Consider the following 12,626-nt stretch of genomic DNA (forward strand, 5'->3'; position numbering starts at 1 on the left):
TATAAATGCCTAAAATGTAATATTCTCCATATTATTGTTATCAAAATTTCAGCACTGCGAGTTTTTTCAAGTGTCATAAGTCTAATATAAGTTCTCTTTTTTCTTGTGATTTTTTTGTGGCAGATCTATAATTGTTTTTTTGTGTGTGTTTATGTTTTGTGCGATAGTTGTTGCGTGCAATATCATGTAGATATTGGGACTGGAAAGACGAAAAATATCCGGAAAGAACTATTCAGGTCATCAACAAATTGAAAAATAAAAATGATATTATCATAAGTAAAACAAATCTTTTGAAAAGGGAAAATGGTGCTTTGTTTGTGAAAACAATCTTTAAAAGATGGTTGTAATTGCATTTGATCTTTTAGTTGTATAATTTAGATGTGAATATTGTGGATGCATGGATTGTAATTGCAATGCAATGATATTTTGTGCTGTATTGTTGTTTTTGTGCCATAACATTTAGGAATTTTAGTGAATCAAATATGCCCCTATACTATACGAAACCGCACAAATCTGTCCTCAAATATTTTTGTAAGATTTCCGTTAAATCAAGGGCATGGGTGACCAAAAAAGTAACGGTAAGGGCATACGTGAGGCCACCTTTTAACGACGGACATATCGGTGTAATTTTGTATAGTAGAAAGGCAGATTTGGACCTTCTCCGTTTAAAATATGAATATGTGAATGTAATTTTATAGGTTAGATTGTACTTAATTGAAATTTCTCTTTTTATTTAAACATACTTAAATATAAATGGAGATAGGAAAAATATTAAAATTTGTTGACCCACTTCTCAAGCCTGATTATTTAGATCTCAATTCTCAAAGACTCCAATTCGGCAATTAATTAATATCGAACCTCCCTATTCAGCTCGTTAAAGCTTTCTCATTGGGCTACATCATCACCTATTTCCTCCCTTCATTCCCAAGAAAGAGACAAATAATAAACATACATAAAAAAAAAAAAAAAAAAAAACAGCAAATTTTTATTACTATAAATAAACTGTAGAAAGAAACAAATATTCAAGAAAGAGGTTTTTCTTGGCGTTTTCTTGAATTTCCTTTACATCAAGAATTTGGGAATTTTCTCAACTTTTTGGGGTTTCAGTTAAAGAATTCAAAGTGGGGTTTTAGGTTCAGGAGTAATTAAGATTATACTTATATATTATATATAGTATATACTAATGACATCAACAACTTTAAGGAGAAGGCTACATCATGGAGATGTTGGTGGCAAAAAGAATGAACATTTTGATTCTTTAGGGTCTGATGATGGTTTAAATGAGCCTTTACTTGGGTACCAAAAATATGATGACAATGATCAGGTAATTTTTCTGTTTTTGCTAATATTGATGTTCTTGTTTTTGGGTTTGTTTGATGATACTTTTGTTTTGGTGTGTTTTATAGGCTTTTTATTGATAACCCTTTTAATAATCTTGCTGAAAGTTTGCCTTTTTGGGATATTTGTGCTTTATTTTATGATAAGTTTTGTGGGTTACAATTTATTTTGCTCTTTCAAGCTTTTTTTGGTAACATGATACTTGTTTTTTATGGTGGATAGTAATGTTATTTGTGTTTTATACGCTGTTTATTGTTAATCCTTAGAATTATCTTGCTGAAAGTTTGCATTTTTTGTGCTTTATGTTATGATATGTTTTGTGGGTTGCAATTTATTTTTGCTTTTTTAGGCTTTTTGTTGATCTTGAGCCGAGGGTCTTTCGGAAACAGCCTCCCTATCTTCCGAGATAGGGCTAAGGTCTGCGTACACTTTACCCTCCCCAGACCCCACATTGTGGGATTTCACTGGGTATGTTGTTGTTGTTGTAGGCTTTTTGTTGATTATCTTTTGAATTATGTTGCTCAAAGGTTTCCTTTTTGGGATTTTGTGCTTTGACGAAGAAAATGTGGATTAGAATCTTTTTGTTGATGATTTTTTGAATTATGTTGCTAAAAGGTTGCTTTTTTGGGATTTTGTGCTTTGATAGAGAAGAATTGGATTAGATTCTGAAATTGGAATTATTTTTTATTTATAGGTATGTACGCTTGAAGATGTGTTGGATGAGGGGCGAAGGCAAGAACGTCTGCACTGGACGCTTCTATTTTCTCATCTGATTTCTCAATGGGCACAATGGCTAGGTGTGATTTCATTTGTTTGTAAATTTTGTTGTTATGCTCTTTGTGCATGTTGTGCAATGCAATTACTCATCTACATATATAGTTGAATCATTCATATAGCATGACTATTTATTACGCGGGAATAGTATTATATTCTTTGCTGTATAGTTAACCATTTCTCTCCATAAGGATTTAGTTAACCCCTAAGTTTTGGAGATAAAGTGGACCATTTTCCAGATGGAAATCTAACATTAATGGATTCTTCACTTCCACTTGATACCTACTATCTTGCCTTGAATGCATTAGCACACTGCATTTGGAGACGTGAGCAGTTATCACTCATCACTTGTTAGGTCTCACAGGCGAAAGATACACATGCGCACGAGTCATCATTATTATGTCAATCATCAATGGTGATAAAGTGTTTCACTTAGCCCATTGACTCTTTTTTGTTGTTAAATGAGTGAAGCTTTAATTTCCTAAACTTTATGGTGTTTTTAGCATATTCTCAAATTTGAGGCCTGAGGGTACCACAAAAGCTGTTTAGGTCCTTTAGGACTAAGTTACTCGGACTCTTCGAAAGTGTTGCCGCACCCGTGTCGGATCCTCCAAAAATGCACTACTTTTGAAGGATCTGACACGCACCCGACGACATTTTAGAAGAGTCCGAGTAACTTAGCTTTAGGATACCCATACTGTATCTAAAGTAAAGGCTTTTAGCTTGTGCTTGCGAAATGCAAGCCTAAAATTATCTACTCTGCCATTTTCTTTTCCGGAAAGTGAATAAATTTGGATTCTACCTTAATTATAAGGTGTTTGGTATTCCTATACGGCAGTCCTACCATTTTATGTACTATTTACTACCTAAGGCATCTTGGTAATAATGTGGGTAGACAGCACTGTTTGTCAAAAAAGAAGAAGTAGGTGTCACTTAATCTCTGAGATAGGACCTTACAATTAATAGTATACCACCCAAAAAAGGAAATTTGATATTTTAAGTATAATGACTACCAATCCGCATTTGAAACCAGAAAACCTATTTCAAGGTTGAGAGTTTCAAATACACGTTGGAGGATCAGAGATGCAATTACTTTACCCCCCCCCAAAAAAAAAAGAAAGGATCAGATGCAATTATGCTCAATTTAACCCATCACGGGGAAACTTACTAGGTCTATAAATAATCAGGATTGGCAGTTTGCGAGCTCTCATGGGCATTCTGACTTAGTAGAGCCATTTGTCTTATTCTAATCCAAACTAGCTTGGTGTTGAAGCGTTGCAGTAGTAAATTGCATGTTGAGGCCTGGGTTGTCTTGACTAATATGGGATATAGTGCGGAGATGATTGTCAAAACTACTTAAAAGATAGGAGAGTCACAACATTATAGTATGTCTATATCTTTTCCCTCGCCTTATGGATTAACGACAAAAGCTGAATGAGTAACAAGAAGCATCATGTGAGAGGTTAGAGTGGGGAGAAGAAACAATGAAGAAGTGGAATGGTGCAGCAAGCAGTTAAGGAGCCGTTTGCACATGGTTTGAAACCATGATTTGAAACCATGGTTTGAAACCATGTTTGGACATGTAATTTGGATATCTTAAGTTGTATTTTCTCTTGTAGACATAAAAACCCACAAGTTGTGAAAACTATCAAAACATTCCCAATTCTTATACAATCTTACCAAATGAGCAAGTCATAGTTCATAACAAAATTAATACGCTACTAGAAGGCCTTTCTGAAAAATACAACATCAATTGATCAAACTTTAGTTCAATAAAAACTAAAATTTAACATGAATAGTAATGTAACTACTTTTTAATAAAATCCTCCCACATGGTAGACATAAATAAAGGTTGGTGGAAGTTAATGATGTTGGTAAATGGCTGGTGGGAGTAATTGTTAAAAATATTTACCAACTTATGGGTCTTTTTTTATAAAATATAAACTTATGGGTCAAGTTTTATATTTAAATTTTTGAAACCCCAAATCATCCAAAAAGGCATGATTTGGGGATAAACCATGAGATGAAATGCATGTCCAAATGCTGATTTCATCTCATGGTTTCAAACCAAACGCCTACTAAGAATAGCTGGAGAATTAGAACCTTTTGTTACTTTTGGCATCTTGTTACCAATCCTATGCTACGAAAAGATTCAAGGGCCATAGAGAAGTAGAAAACTCAAGAGGACAATCTAGGGGATATGTAGTTTTCATGAGGTGGAAGAAAGCAAGAATGGTGGGCTTGGTGAAATGCCTTTCTCTAAGTTTCAGCATCTTCACTCTTTTGTACATACTAAACCTCAAAAGGAGGATAGGTTTATGAGGATTCTGTTCTATGCTGTTTCCCATATGTTTTTTTAAGTAAATGCAATTCCCCATACTGAACATGGGATTGGTCTGGAGGAAGGAAATACTTCTGATGGAATATAGTTCAAGGAAGCTGGAATATAACATTTTACTACAACCTAGGAAATGTTATAGTATATATGTAAAGACTATATCTTAGTCAACATTGGACTAACGATTCTTGCCCTTGCAAGACTCCAACTAAATAGATTTAACTGTTTTTTTTTTTGGTGGATAAGCCAAACACAATTAAATTAACTAGAACACAAAAGTAATTCAGAAACAACATTTTGACTGATTAAATCCTAAGAATATGGAATCTTATTGCATGAATGTCATGCTACAGTGCAGCAACAATAGCCTCTTTATCGAGGCCCCTTCATTAGAATGTATGATCAAAAATACCTTCTGTTTTGTTTCAATTTTAATGACTTCGAAATATCTGACTCACTCTCCATTTATTTATCTTGCAGCAAATGTTGTCTTTGTGTCCGGGTCACTTCTTGGACGGATTTTTCCTTTTGCCTCAACTCAAACCGGACCAACAGCAAATCTTGTACCTCCTTTACTTAGCCCTTTACAGGTAATACATGAGGATTGGAGAGCAAAATTTCTAAACTTTGCCCACCTTTCATTTGCAGATATATGATGTTAACTTGTCCATTTATTGATACATAATTCTAGTCATACCTGTCATTAAATTCTTTGTCATTTGATTGCAGGAAGCAAGGCTCAAACATCTCAAGCAAAGGCTAGCAATCCCTTTTGATGGTTCTTTCTCGGATCATCAAGTATGTAAACTTTGTGTCCTGTGTTCTTTAAATGTTTATTTATTTTCCCGTCTTCTTTAGCAGTGGAAGAGTTTGCAGCATTTACAGGAATGAGATATTGACTTGTATAGTTAATGCTGTATGGTTCTAATCAATGGACGGTTCAAGTTTATTTCTTTGTCAAAATTATTTAAGGTTTCCATACTAACCTTTTCAAGTTTTTTTCACATTAGATGGTTGATTTGTTATGAGAAGATATCATGACTTACTATGACTTTTTTTCCCGGGGACTTTGAATTACTTGAAAGGTTTTTCTCCTCTACATATATGTGATACTCATTTGTGATTGAAAGAACAGCTAAGGAGAATGAGATCAAGCAAAGAGCATATTACCTTAGTTTGGACTCGTGATGAGAAAATAGAAAGGAGAGCTTCAAACTGCTTTTCTTTAATTGATCACATATATCTTCTCTTTTTGAGGAAGGAGATAATTATATCTCCTAAACATGTTTCGCAAGATAATAGTCTCTTGTACGTGTGGGAACCTATATCTTGTGCCTTGTTGTTTTATATGTTTGTGAAGAAACTGGACTTAAAAATCCAAATTTGGTGCCAGGATGCTCTTAGGCAACTATGGAGATTATCTTATTCTGATAGAGCACTCCCATCTCTTAAATCTGAGCTTTGGAAAGAAATGGGTTGGCAAGGATCTGACCCTTCAACAGACTTCAGGTATGTGAGGAAATGTATATTTAATTTTTTTTTTTTTTTTGCTGTTGGTGCTTATACTAAGATTATGAGCATAAATGTCCAGGGGTGGAGGATTCATATCATTGGAGAACCTTATCTACTTTGCCAAGACATACCCGGTTTGTACCTCATCTAATTTACGTGGTCGTTGTTCTGATTGGAATTGGCTTTTCAATCATGTTCTAAAACATTCGATTATATGTATGTCTATGGAAGTGTTATGTTTATGTTGAATTCTAGAATCTGCAGAGTGCGACAGTTTCCCACTGGGACAGAACCAAATAAAAAAGGAAGGAAAAATAACACAGAGAGAGAGAGAGAGAGAGAGAGAGAGAATTTTCTTCATCTCCTTTTACTTCCCTCCCACCCATGCCCATTGCATGTTTTGAAGCCTATCTTGGTACAAATAATGCTAGATGATTGTTATTTTGTATTGGGAAAAGATCCACTTTACGTCTTCACCCCTCTACTATACGAAATTTCTTGGTTTTGTCCTCTGTTATAATTTGGGCCATTCATACCCTTGCCATTTGGAAATCATCTTGTATTTGCCCTTGACTTTAACAGTGCTCCAGCGTGGACTGGGTGGATTCCATGTGTCAAAATACTTGGAGGAAAAGGTCCAACTTTACCCCTCTACTTTTGACTAAGGTTAACATTAGTCTATGTTATACTTACGTTAGAGCTCCGTTAAGGTCCAGGGCTTATATGAGACAATTTGTAGACGGCAAGGGTATGAATGATCCAAAGTATGACTGAGGGTGAAAATAAGATTTCATACTGTAGAGAGTGACCTATCACCCTTTATCTGTTTGCATTTCATGGACCAACCCATGCTCTTTGGCAGTTCGTATTTTTGATACATCCTTTTTCCTTTTGGGAAATTTCGTTTCCCGGAGAGTAACTCATCAGATTCTTAATATTTGGGCACTTGGTTTGTGTTTCATGAAGGTTGATGTATATAACTGTTTAGAAAAGCGTAATTGAGTTACTTGAGACCAATGTTCTATTGTCCTTAGAGCAAGGAAGTAAGTTTTTTATTATTGGTTTCCGCTATAATACAGGAATCTTTCCAGAACCTGTTGCACAAAAGAAATGGGAACAGATCTGAATGGGAGTATCCATTTGCTGTAGCTGGCATCAATATATCGTTTATGCTGGTCCAAATGTTGGATCTTCAATCAGGTATGGTAATATTCTGTTAGAAGTTAGTGTCTTTCATTTTTTTAGCTGAGAAATAGGTGGTGAATAGTTAAACAGTCAACAGCTTCCAGTGCATCCTTTCAAATAAATTAAGTGGTAATTTGATCGTCATGAACTAGGTGTTCTGATCATCTATTGTGTAATCATATGCTCTCAGCATCGTCATTCCTTCTAACGGCATAGGAACAATGAGTTGGTCTTGTGTATGATCTCTGTCTTCGATCTGCTCTGCATGCATATTAGAAAAGTCTTCCGATATGTCATTCCTTCACATGTATGTTCTTTTTGATGAATAAGAAAAGATTTTGTTGATATGTAGTTGTCCTCTCTTTCTGATTAATTTTCACACTTCTTGTTTGAGTGGCAGGCACACCTAGCACCGTTGCAGGTATCCGCTTTCTAGAATTACTCAGCGAAGATGACATGGCGTTTGACAACATTTTTTGTCTTGCCTTTGAAATGCTCGATGCCCAGTGGCTAGCGAAGCGTGCATCATATATGGAATTTAATGTTGGTAACACTTCACTATTCCGTTGGATTCTTTTCATATATTTTCCTACACCTAACACATGCTCTTTTTGCTTTCCTTTTCTTAGGAGGTTTTGAAGGCCACAAGAGTGCAGCTAGAGCGCGAGCTCGCTCTTGAAGATACCTCAAGTGTAAAAGATTTACCTGCTTTTAATCTATTGAGGAGATAATTCAGCTTTGTTACTCCAAGATGTTAGTTTTTTCTTCTAATTTTTACCCCTCTGTAACCACTGTATATGTTATACACCATGTTAAGATCCTCTCTCTTGGAAATAAAAACAAGTGCATTATGAAAGATTTTCAAATTCATCGTAGAGATCTGTGAAAAATTAGGTCAGAAATTCATCATGGAGGTTTCTATGCAGGAATATATGGCACCAGCTATAATTCTTGTAGCCCATGTTTCACTAACATGTGACATTTGAAGCATAAACAATATAGCAATGGGTTCAATATAGCATACATAACACTCCGGGCTGCGGATGTTCACCGGACCCTATGTAAACGCGGGGTGTATTGTGTACCCTTTTTTTATTTTTCAATATTGGATAAATATGGGGCAATTCGCAAAATTGCCCTTCTTTTGGGGTGGTCTTTAAATTTTGCCTCTCATATTTGCGGTCTTTAAATTTTGCCTCTCATATTTGTGGTCTTTAAGTTTTGCCCTTAGCTTGGATACCTGAGGTTCTGGGTTCGAACCCCCGCTTAGGCATAAAATAAAAAAATAATTTCGCAAGACAGGGCTGGAGGGAGTGTATGCCGGATCCGGCATAAAGTCCTTAAGGAAAAATTAAAATTATGCCGGAGGGGGCATAACTTTTCCTCAAGGCATAGTTTTAGTTATGCCCTATGGGACAAAACTTTTCCATAAGGAACTATGCCTTATGGGGCAGACTTTTAATTAAGGCATAACTAAAAGTATGCCTCATAAGGCAGAATTTTTCCTTAAGACAAACTTTTAGTATTGTCTTAATGAAAAGTTCCGCCTTATAGGACATACTTTTAGTTATATTTTATGGGGCACACTTTTAGTTAAGGCATAACTAAAAGTATGCCCTATAAGGCGGAACTTTTCCTTAAGGCATAATTAAAAGTTTGCCTTGAAAAGTAAAAAAAATAAAATATATGTCTCAAAGGAAAGTCTGCCCTCTCCGGCATAACTTTAGTTTTTCCTTAAGGATTGTATGTCGGATCCGGCATAAAGTCCTTAAGGAAAAACTAAAGTTATGCCGAAGGGGGCATAACTTTTCCTCAAGGCATAGTTTTAGTTATGCCTTATGAGGCAGACTTTTAATTAAGGCATACTTTTAGTTATATTTTATGGGGCACACTTTTCGTTTAGGCATAACTAAAAGTATGCCCCATAAGACGGAACTTTTCCTTAAGGCATAATTAAAAGTTTGCCTTGAAAAGTAAAAAAAATAAAATATATGTCTCAAAGCAAAGTCTGCCCCCTCCGGCATAACTTTAGTTTTTCCTTAAGGATTGTATGCCGGATCCGGCATACACTCCCCCCAGCCCTGGCTTGCGATTTTTTATTTTTTTATTTTATGCCTGAGCGGGGGTTCGAACCCAAAACCTCAGGTATCCAAGCGAAGGGCAAAACTTAAAGAACACAAATATGAGGGGCAAAATTTAAAGACCACCCCAAAAGAAGGGCAATCCGTGCAAAAAAATGATAAATATGCATGGGTTTGAATTTGACTCTAATATCATTGTGAAGGAAATGAACATCACATTGCATCTAACTTAAGTTCAAAAGACCGTTTGTGATGCAAGACTGTCTAAATAACCATACAAGGAAACAACACCTATCAGTGTTTTAAAGGCGGGGGCTTGATGTGGGGAGTGTTACTTAGCGCAAGACGAAGCGCAAGTCCCATCACATGAGGCGTCAACCCCATGAATTTTTAAATTTTTAATCTAGTAAAATAGTATAATAATGCAAAAATATATTAAAAAAAAATACATTAATATATTTAAAAATAAAATTAAAGAAACTCATGGAAAACTTCTAACATGATTTTACGATTATAAATAATGCAATGATATAAAAGCTATTATGGATGCAAATCAACTCTAACATTCTCAACTTTCAAACAAGTGCATGTGCAGCAAGCATATCTTCTTAGACTCGTCGTAGATCCTCCCTTTTAAGTTTTTCATTAATCGTTTCTCCCTTGCCACCTGCTATATTACAGGAATCATTCCAGAACTTGTTGCACAAAAGAAATGGGAACAGATCTGGGTGGTTGTATCCATTTGCTGTAGCAGGCACTAATATATCATTAATGTTGGTCCAAATGTTGGATCTTCAATCAGGTATGGGAATATACAATTAGAAGCTAGTGTCTTTCATGTTTTTGACTAAGAAATAGGTGGTGAATGTTTTTGACAACATCTTTTGTGTTGCATTTAAATGCTTGATGCACAATGGCTAGCCAAGCGCCCATCATATATGGAATTTAATTAAATGTTGGTAACATTTTACTGTCCCGTGAAATTCTTTTCATATATTTACCTATACCAACAGATGCTCCTTTTTCTTTCCTTTCCCTAGGATGTTTTGAAGGCTACAAGAGTGCAGCTAGAGCGCGAGCTCACTCTCAAAGATACGTCCAGTACTGTAAATATTTACCTGCTTATAATTAGGAGAAAATTTAGCTTTGTTTACTCCAAGATGTTAGTTTTTTTCTTCTAATTTTTACCCCTCTGTAACCATTGTATATGTTATAGACCATGTTAAGATTCTCACTTGGAAATAAAAACAAGTGCATTATGAAAGATTTCCAAATTCATCATAGAGATCCTGTGCAAAATTAGGTCAGAATTTCATCATAAGAGGTTTCTCAATGCAGGAATATATGGAACCAGCTATTATTCCTGTAGCCCATCTTTCCACCACTTATTAGATTTAATTTCTATATTTTTGCCAAATACCAACTTAGTCATGTGGTGGTGATTTGGAGAATTGGAGTGAGTTAGGTCTAGTCCAATTTGTAATCTTGCAACTGATGATTTGGTTTTTGTTTTATCTTTAACACATAGCATGGACATTAGGCCTCACTTGGAGCCTTTAATATCATATAAGTAGGCAGTAATTCATTCTATCAACGAATGAGGACACACAAGTACTACTCTGCACGGCCAGAGGTCGGATGTTTGATGCGTGAACAATATAGCATGAGGCTCCACTTTGATTATATTGTGAACGAAAATGAACATTAGGTTTAACTCAACTCCAAATATGAGATTGGCTAACGACCATATAGAGAGCTAATAACCTATCGCCTTAATCAATGTGAGACATATTAATATGAGTCTGGAGCCTAAAGGATATAAAAATACACGGTATAAACTAAAAGGAGGTAGCCAAAAATTTACAGACCAAAACGGGTATAACGTGGAGCAGTCCACGTTATACCCTAATTTTTTTTTTCCATTATCAGAGAATGATCACGGAATTTTAAAAAAAAAAAAAAATTAAAAAATATAACGTGGACTGATCCGAGTTATACAAAATTATTTGTATAACGTGGATCAGTCCACATTATATATATATATATATATATATATATATATATATATATATATATATATATATATATATATATATATATATATATTGTAAATTGTGGGCTGTCCACCAATCTGAGATAATATTTATCGGAACCAGTACCAAAAAAAAAATAAAAAAATTGGCCTACTTTATTTTTTGAAACACTTAGTGTTTTTTCCATACTTTGACCAATGATTAGTCGTGTCTCAAGACTCCGAAACGTCAATATTTTATATAGAACCTGATATTTTTTTCTGCGTACAAGAATGTAGGCTCAATACATTAAGGATACGTATATGTTCGGATCGTCATTTTAGGTGTTGAAAAGGTGCCCGAAGTAATTTTTATTTGAAAAAACTTAGTGTTTGACTGTAAGGTTATATTAGTCAACTTTATATGTCGAGAAAATTAGTCAGCTTTATTTTCAAAAATTGAAACCGCAGAAGTGAAATTGACATTCACAGCTATATTACCCTGAGATTTTCACGTTGAAATCTATTGCGTATCATCATCTTATAAGTAAATAAAACTGAAAATTTCACGCCAATTTGGGGGAAAATTGAAATTGAATGGGATAAAAGGTGTTTTTTTAAAAATCGGCTCGACCAAACCACCTTGCAGCAGCTTGTCCGCATAGATCTCGAAAAAATACGCAAGTAAAAAAAAAAACGTGTAAAACGGACGTCCGAGCGCAAAGTTATGACCATCTAAAGTTTGACGACTTCACGACTAGTTTTTCTCCCTATTTTTTTTAGAATTATATTTATATTCAAAATAAAGTTATGTCTTGATTAAAAAATAACACGCTTAAATCAAAATCTTAAAAAATAAAACACCCTAAAGTTTTCAAACAAAAATTACTTCGGGTACCTTTTCAACCCATAAAACGACGATCCGAACATTTACGTATCCTTGATGTATTGAGCTTACATTATAGTACGCAAAAAAAAAAATCAGGTTCTATATAAAATATTGACGTTTCAGAGTCTTGACACACGGTAATCGTTGATCAAAGTATGGAAAAAACAATAAGCGTTGCAAAGAAAAGATTTATTAAAATAAGATGTTGCGATCTTTTTATGGAAAAAAACACTAAGTTCCTTAAGTGTGTTATTTTTTAATGCGTAACTTTCTTTCGAATATGTTGCAAAAAAAAAATCGCGTAAATCGGACGTTCGAGCGCAAAAAACCGCGTATATTTGAAATAAAGTTACACTTTAAAAAATAACACACTTAAATCTAAACCCTAAAAATAAAAAACTTTAAGCTAATGACAACAAGTCTTCAAACAAAAATGGACGTCTATGTATATAGAACACTTAAACCTAAAGTTTACAAACAAAACTTACTTCGGGCACC

The 12,626-nt window shown here is 34.7% G+C and overlaps 1 protein-coding gene across 1 annotated transcript; it reads left to right on the forward strand.

Moving 5' to 3' along the window:
• The first annotated feature begins 879 nt into the window (after positions 1–879).
• LOC132607297 (uncharacterized) lies at positions 880–8,022 on the forward strand. The gene is made up of 9 exons (XM_060321213.1): positions 880–1,324; positions 2,033–2,135; positions 4,931–5,040; positions 5,180–5,248; positions 5,844–5,959; positions 6,042–6,096; positions 7,042–7,162; positions 7,548–7,690; positions 7,777–8,022. The coding sequence occupies exons 1-9, from the start codon at positions 1,184–1,186 to the stop codon at positions 7,876–7,878; spliced, it is 960 nt and encodes a 319-aa protein (XP_060177196.1). The 5' UTR covers positions 880–1,183; the 3' UTR covers positions 7,879–8,022.
• Positions 8,023–12,626: the final 4,604 nt, after the last annotated feature.

Source organism: Lycium barbarum, chromosome 8 (genome assembly GCF_019175385.1).
Source record: "Lycium barbarum isolate Lr01 chromosome 8, ASM1917538v2, whole genome shotgun sequence".
In the NCBI taxonomy this organism is placed as follows: Eukaryota; Viridiplantae; Streptophyta; class Magnoliopsida; order Solanales; family Solanaceae; genus Lycium; species Lycium barbarum.

What these genes read in the sequence shown, in the direction of transcription:
- LOC132607297 (XM_060321213.1), top strand. Translation starts at nt 1,184, where the DNA reads ATGACATCAACAACTTTAAGGAGAAGGCTACATCATGGAGATGTTGGT. An exon ending in TCAATGGGCACAATGGCTAG is followed by an intron (nt 2,136 to 4,930) that starts GTGTGATTTCAT and finishes TTTATCTTGCAG; the next exon opens with CAAATGTTGTCTTTGTGTCC. An exon ending in GTTCTTTCTCGGATCATCAA is followed by an intron (nt 5,249 to 5,843) that starts GTATGTAAACTT and finishes ATTTGGTGCCAG; the next exon opens with GATGCTCTTAGGCAACTATG.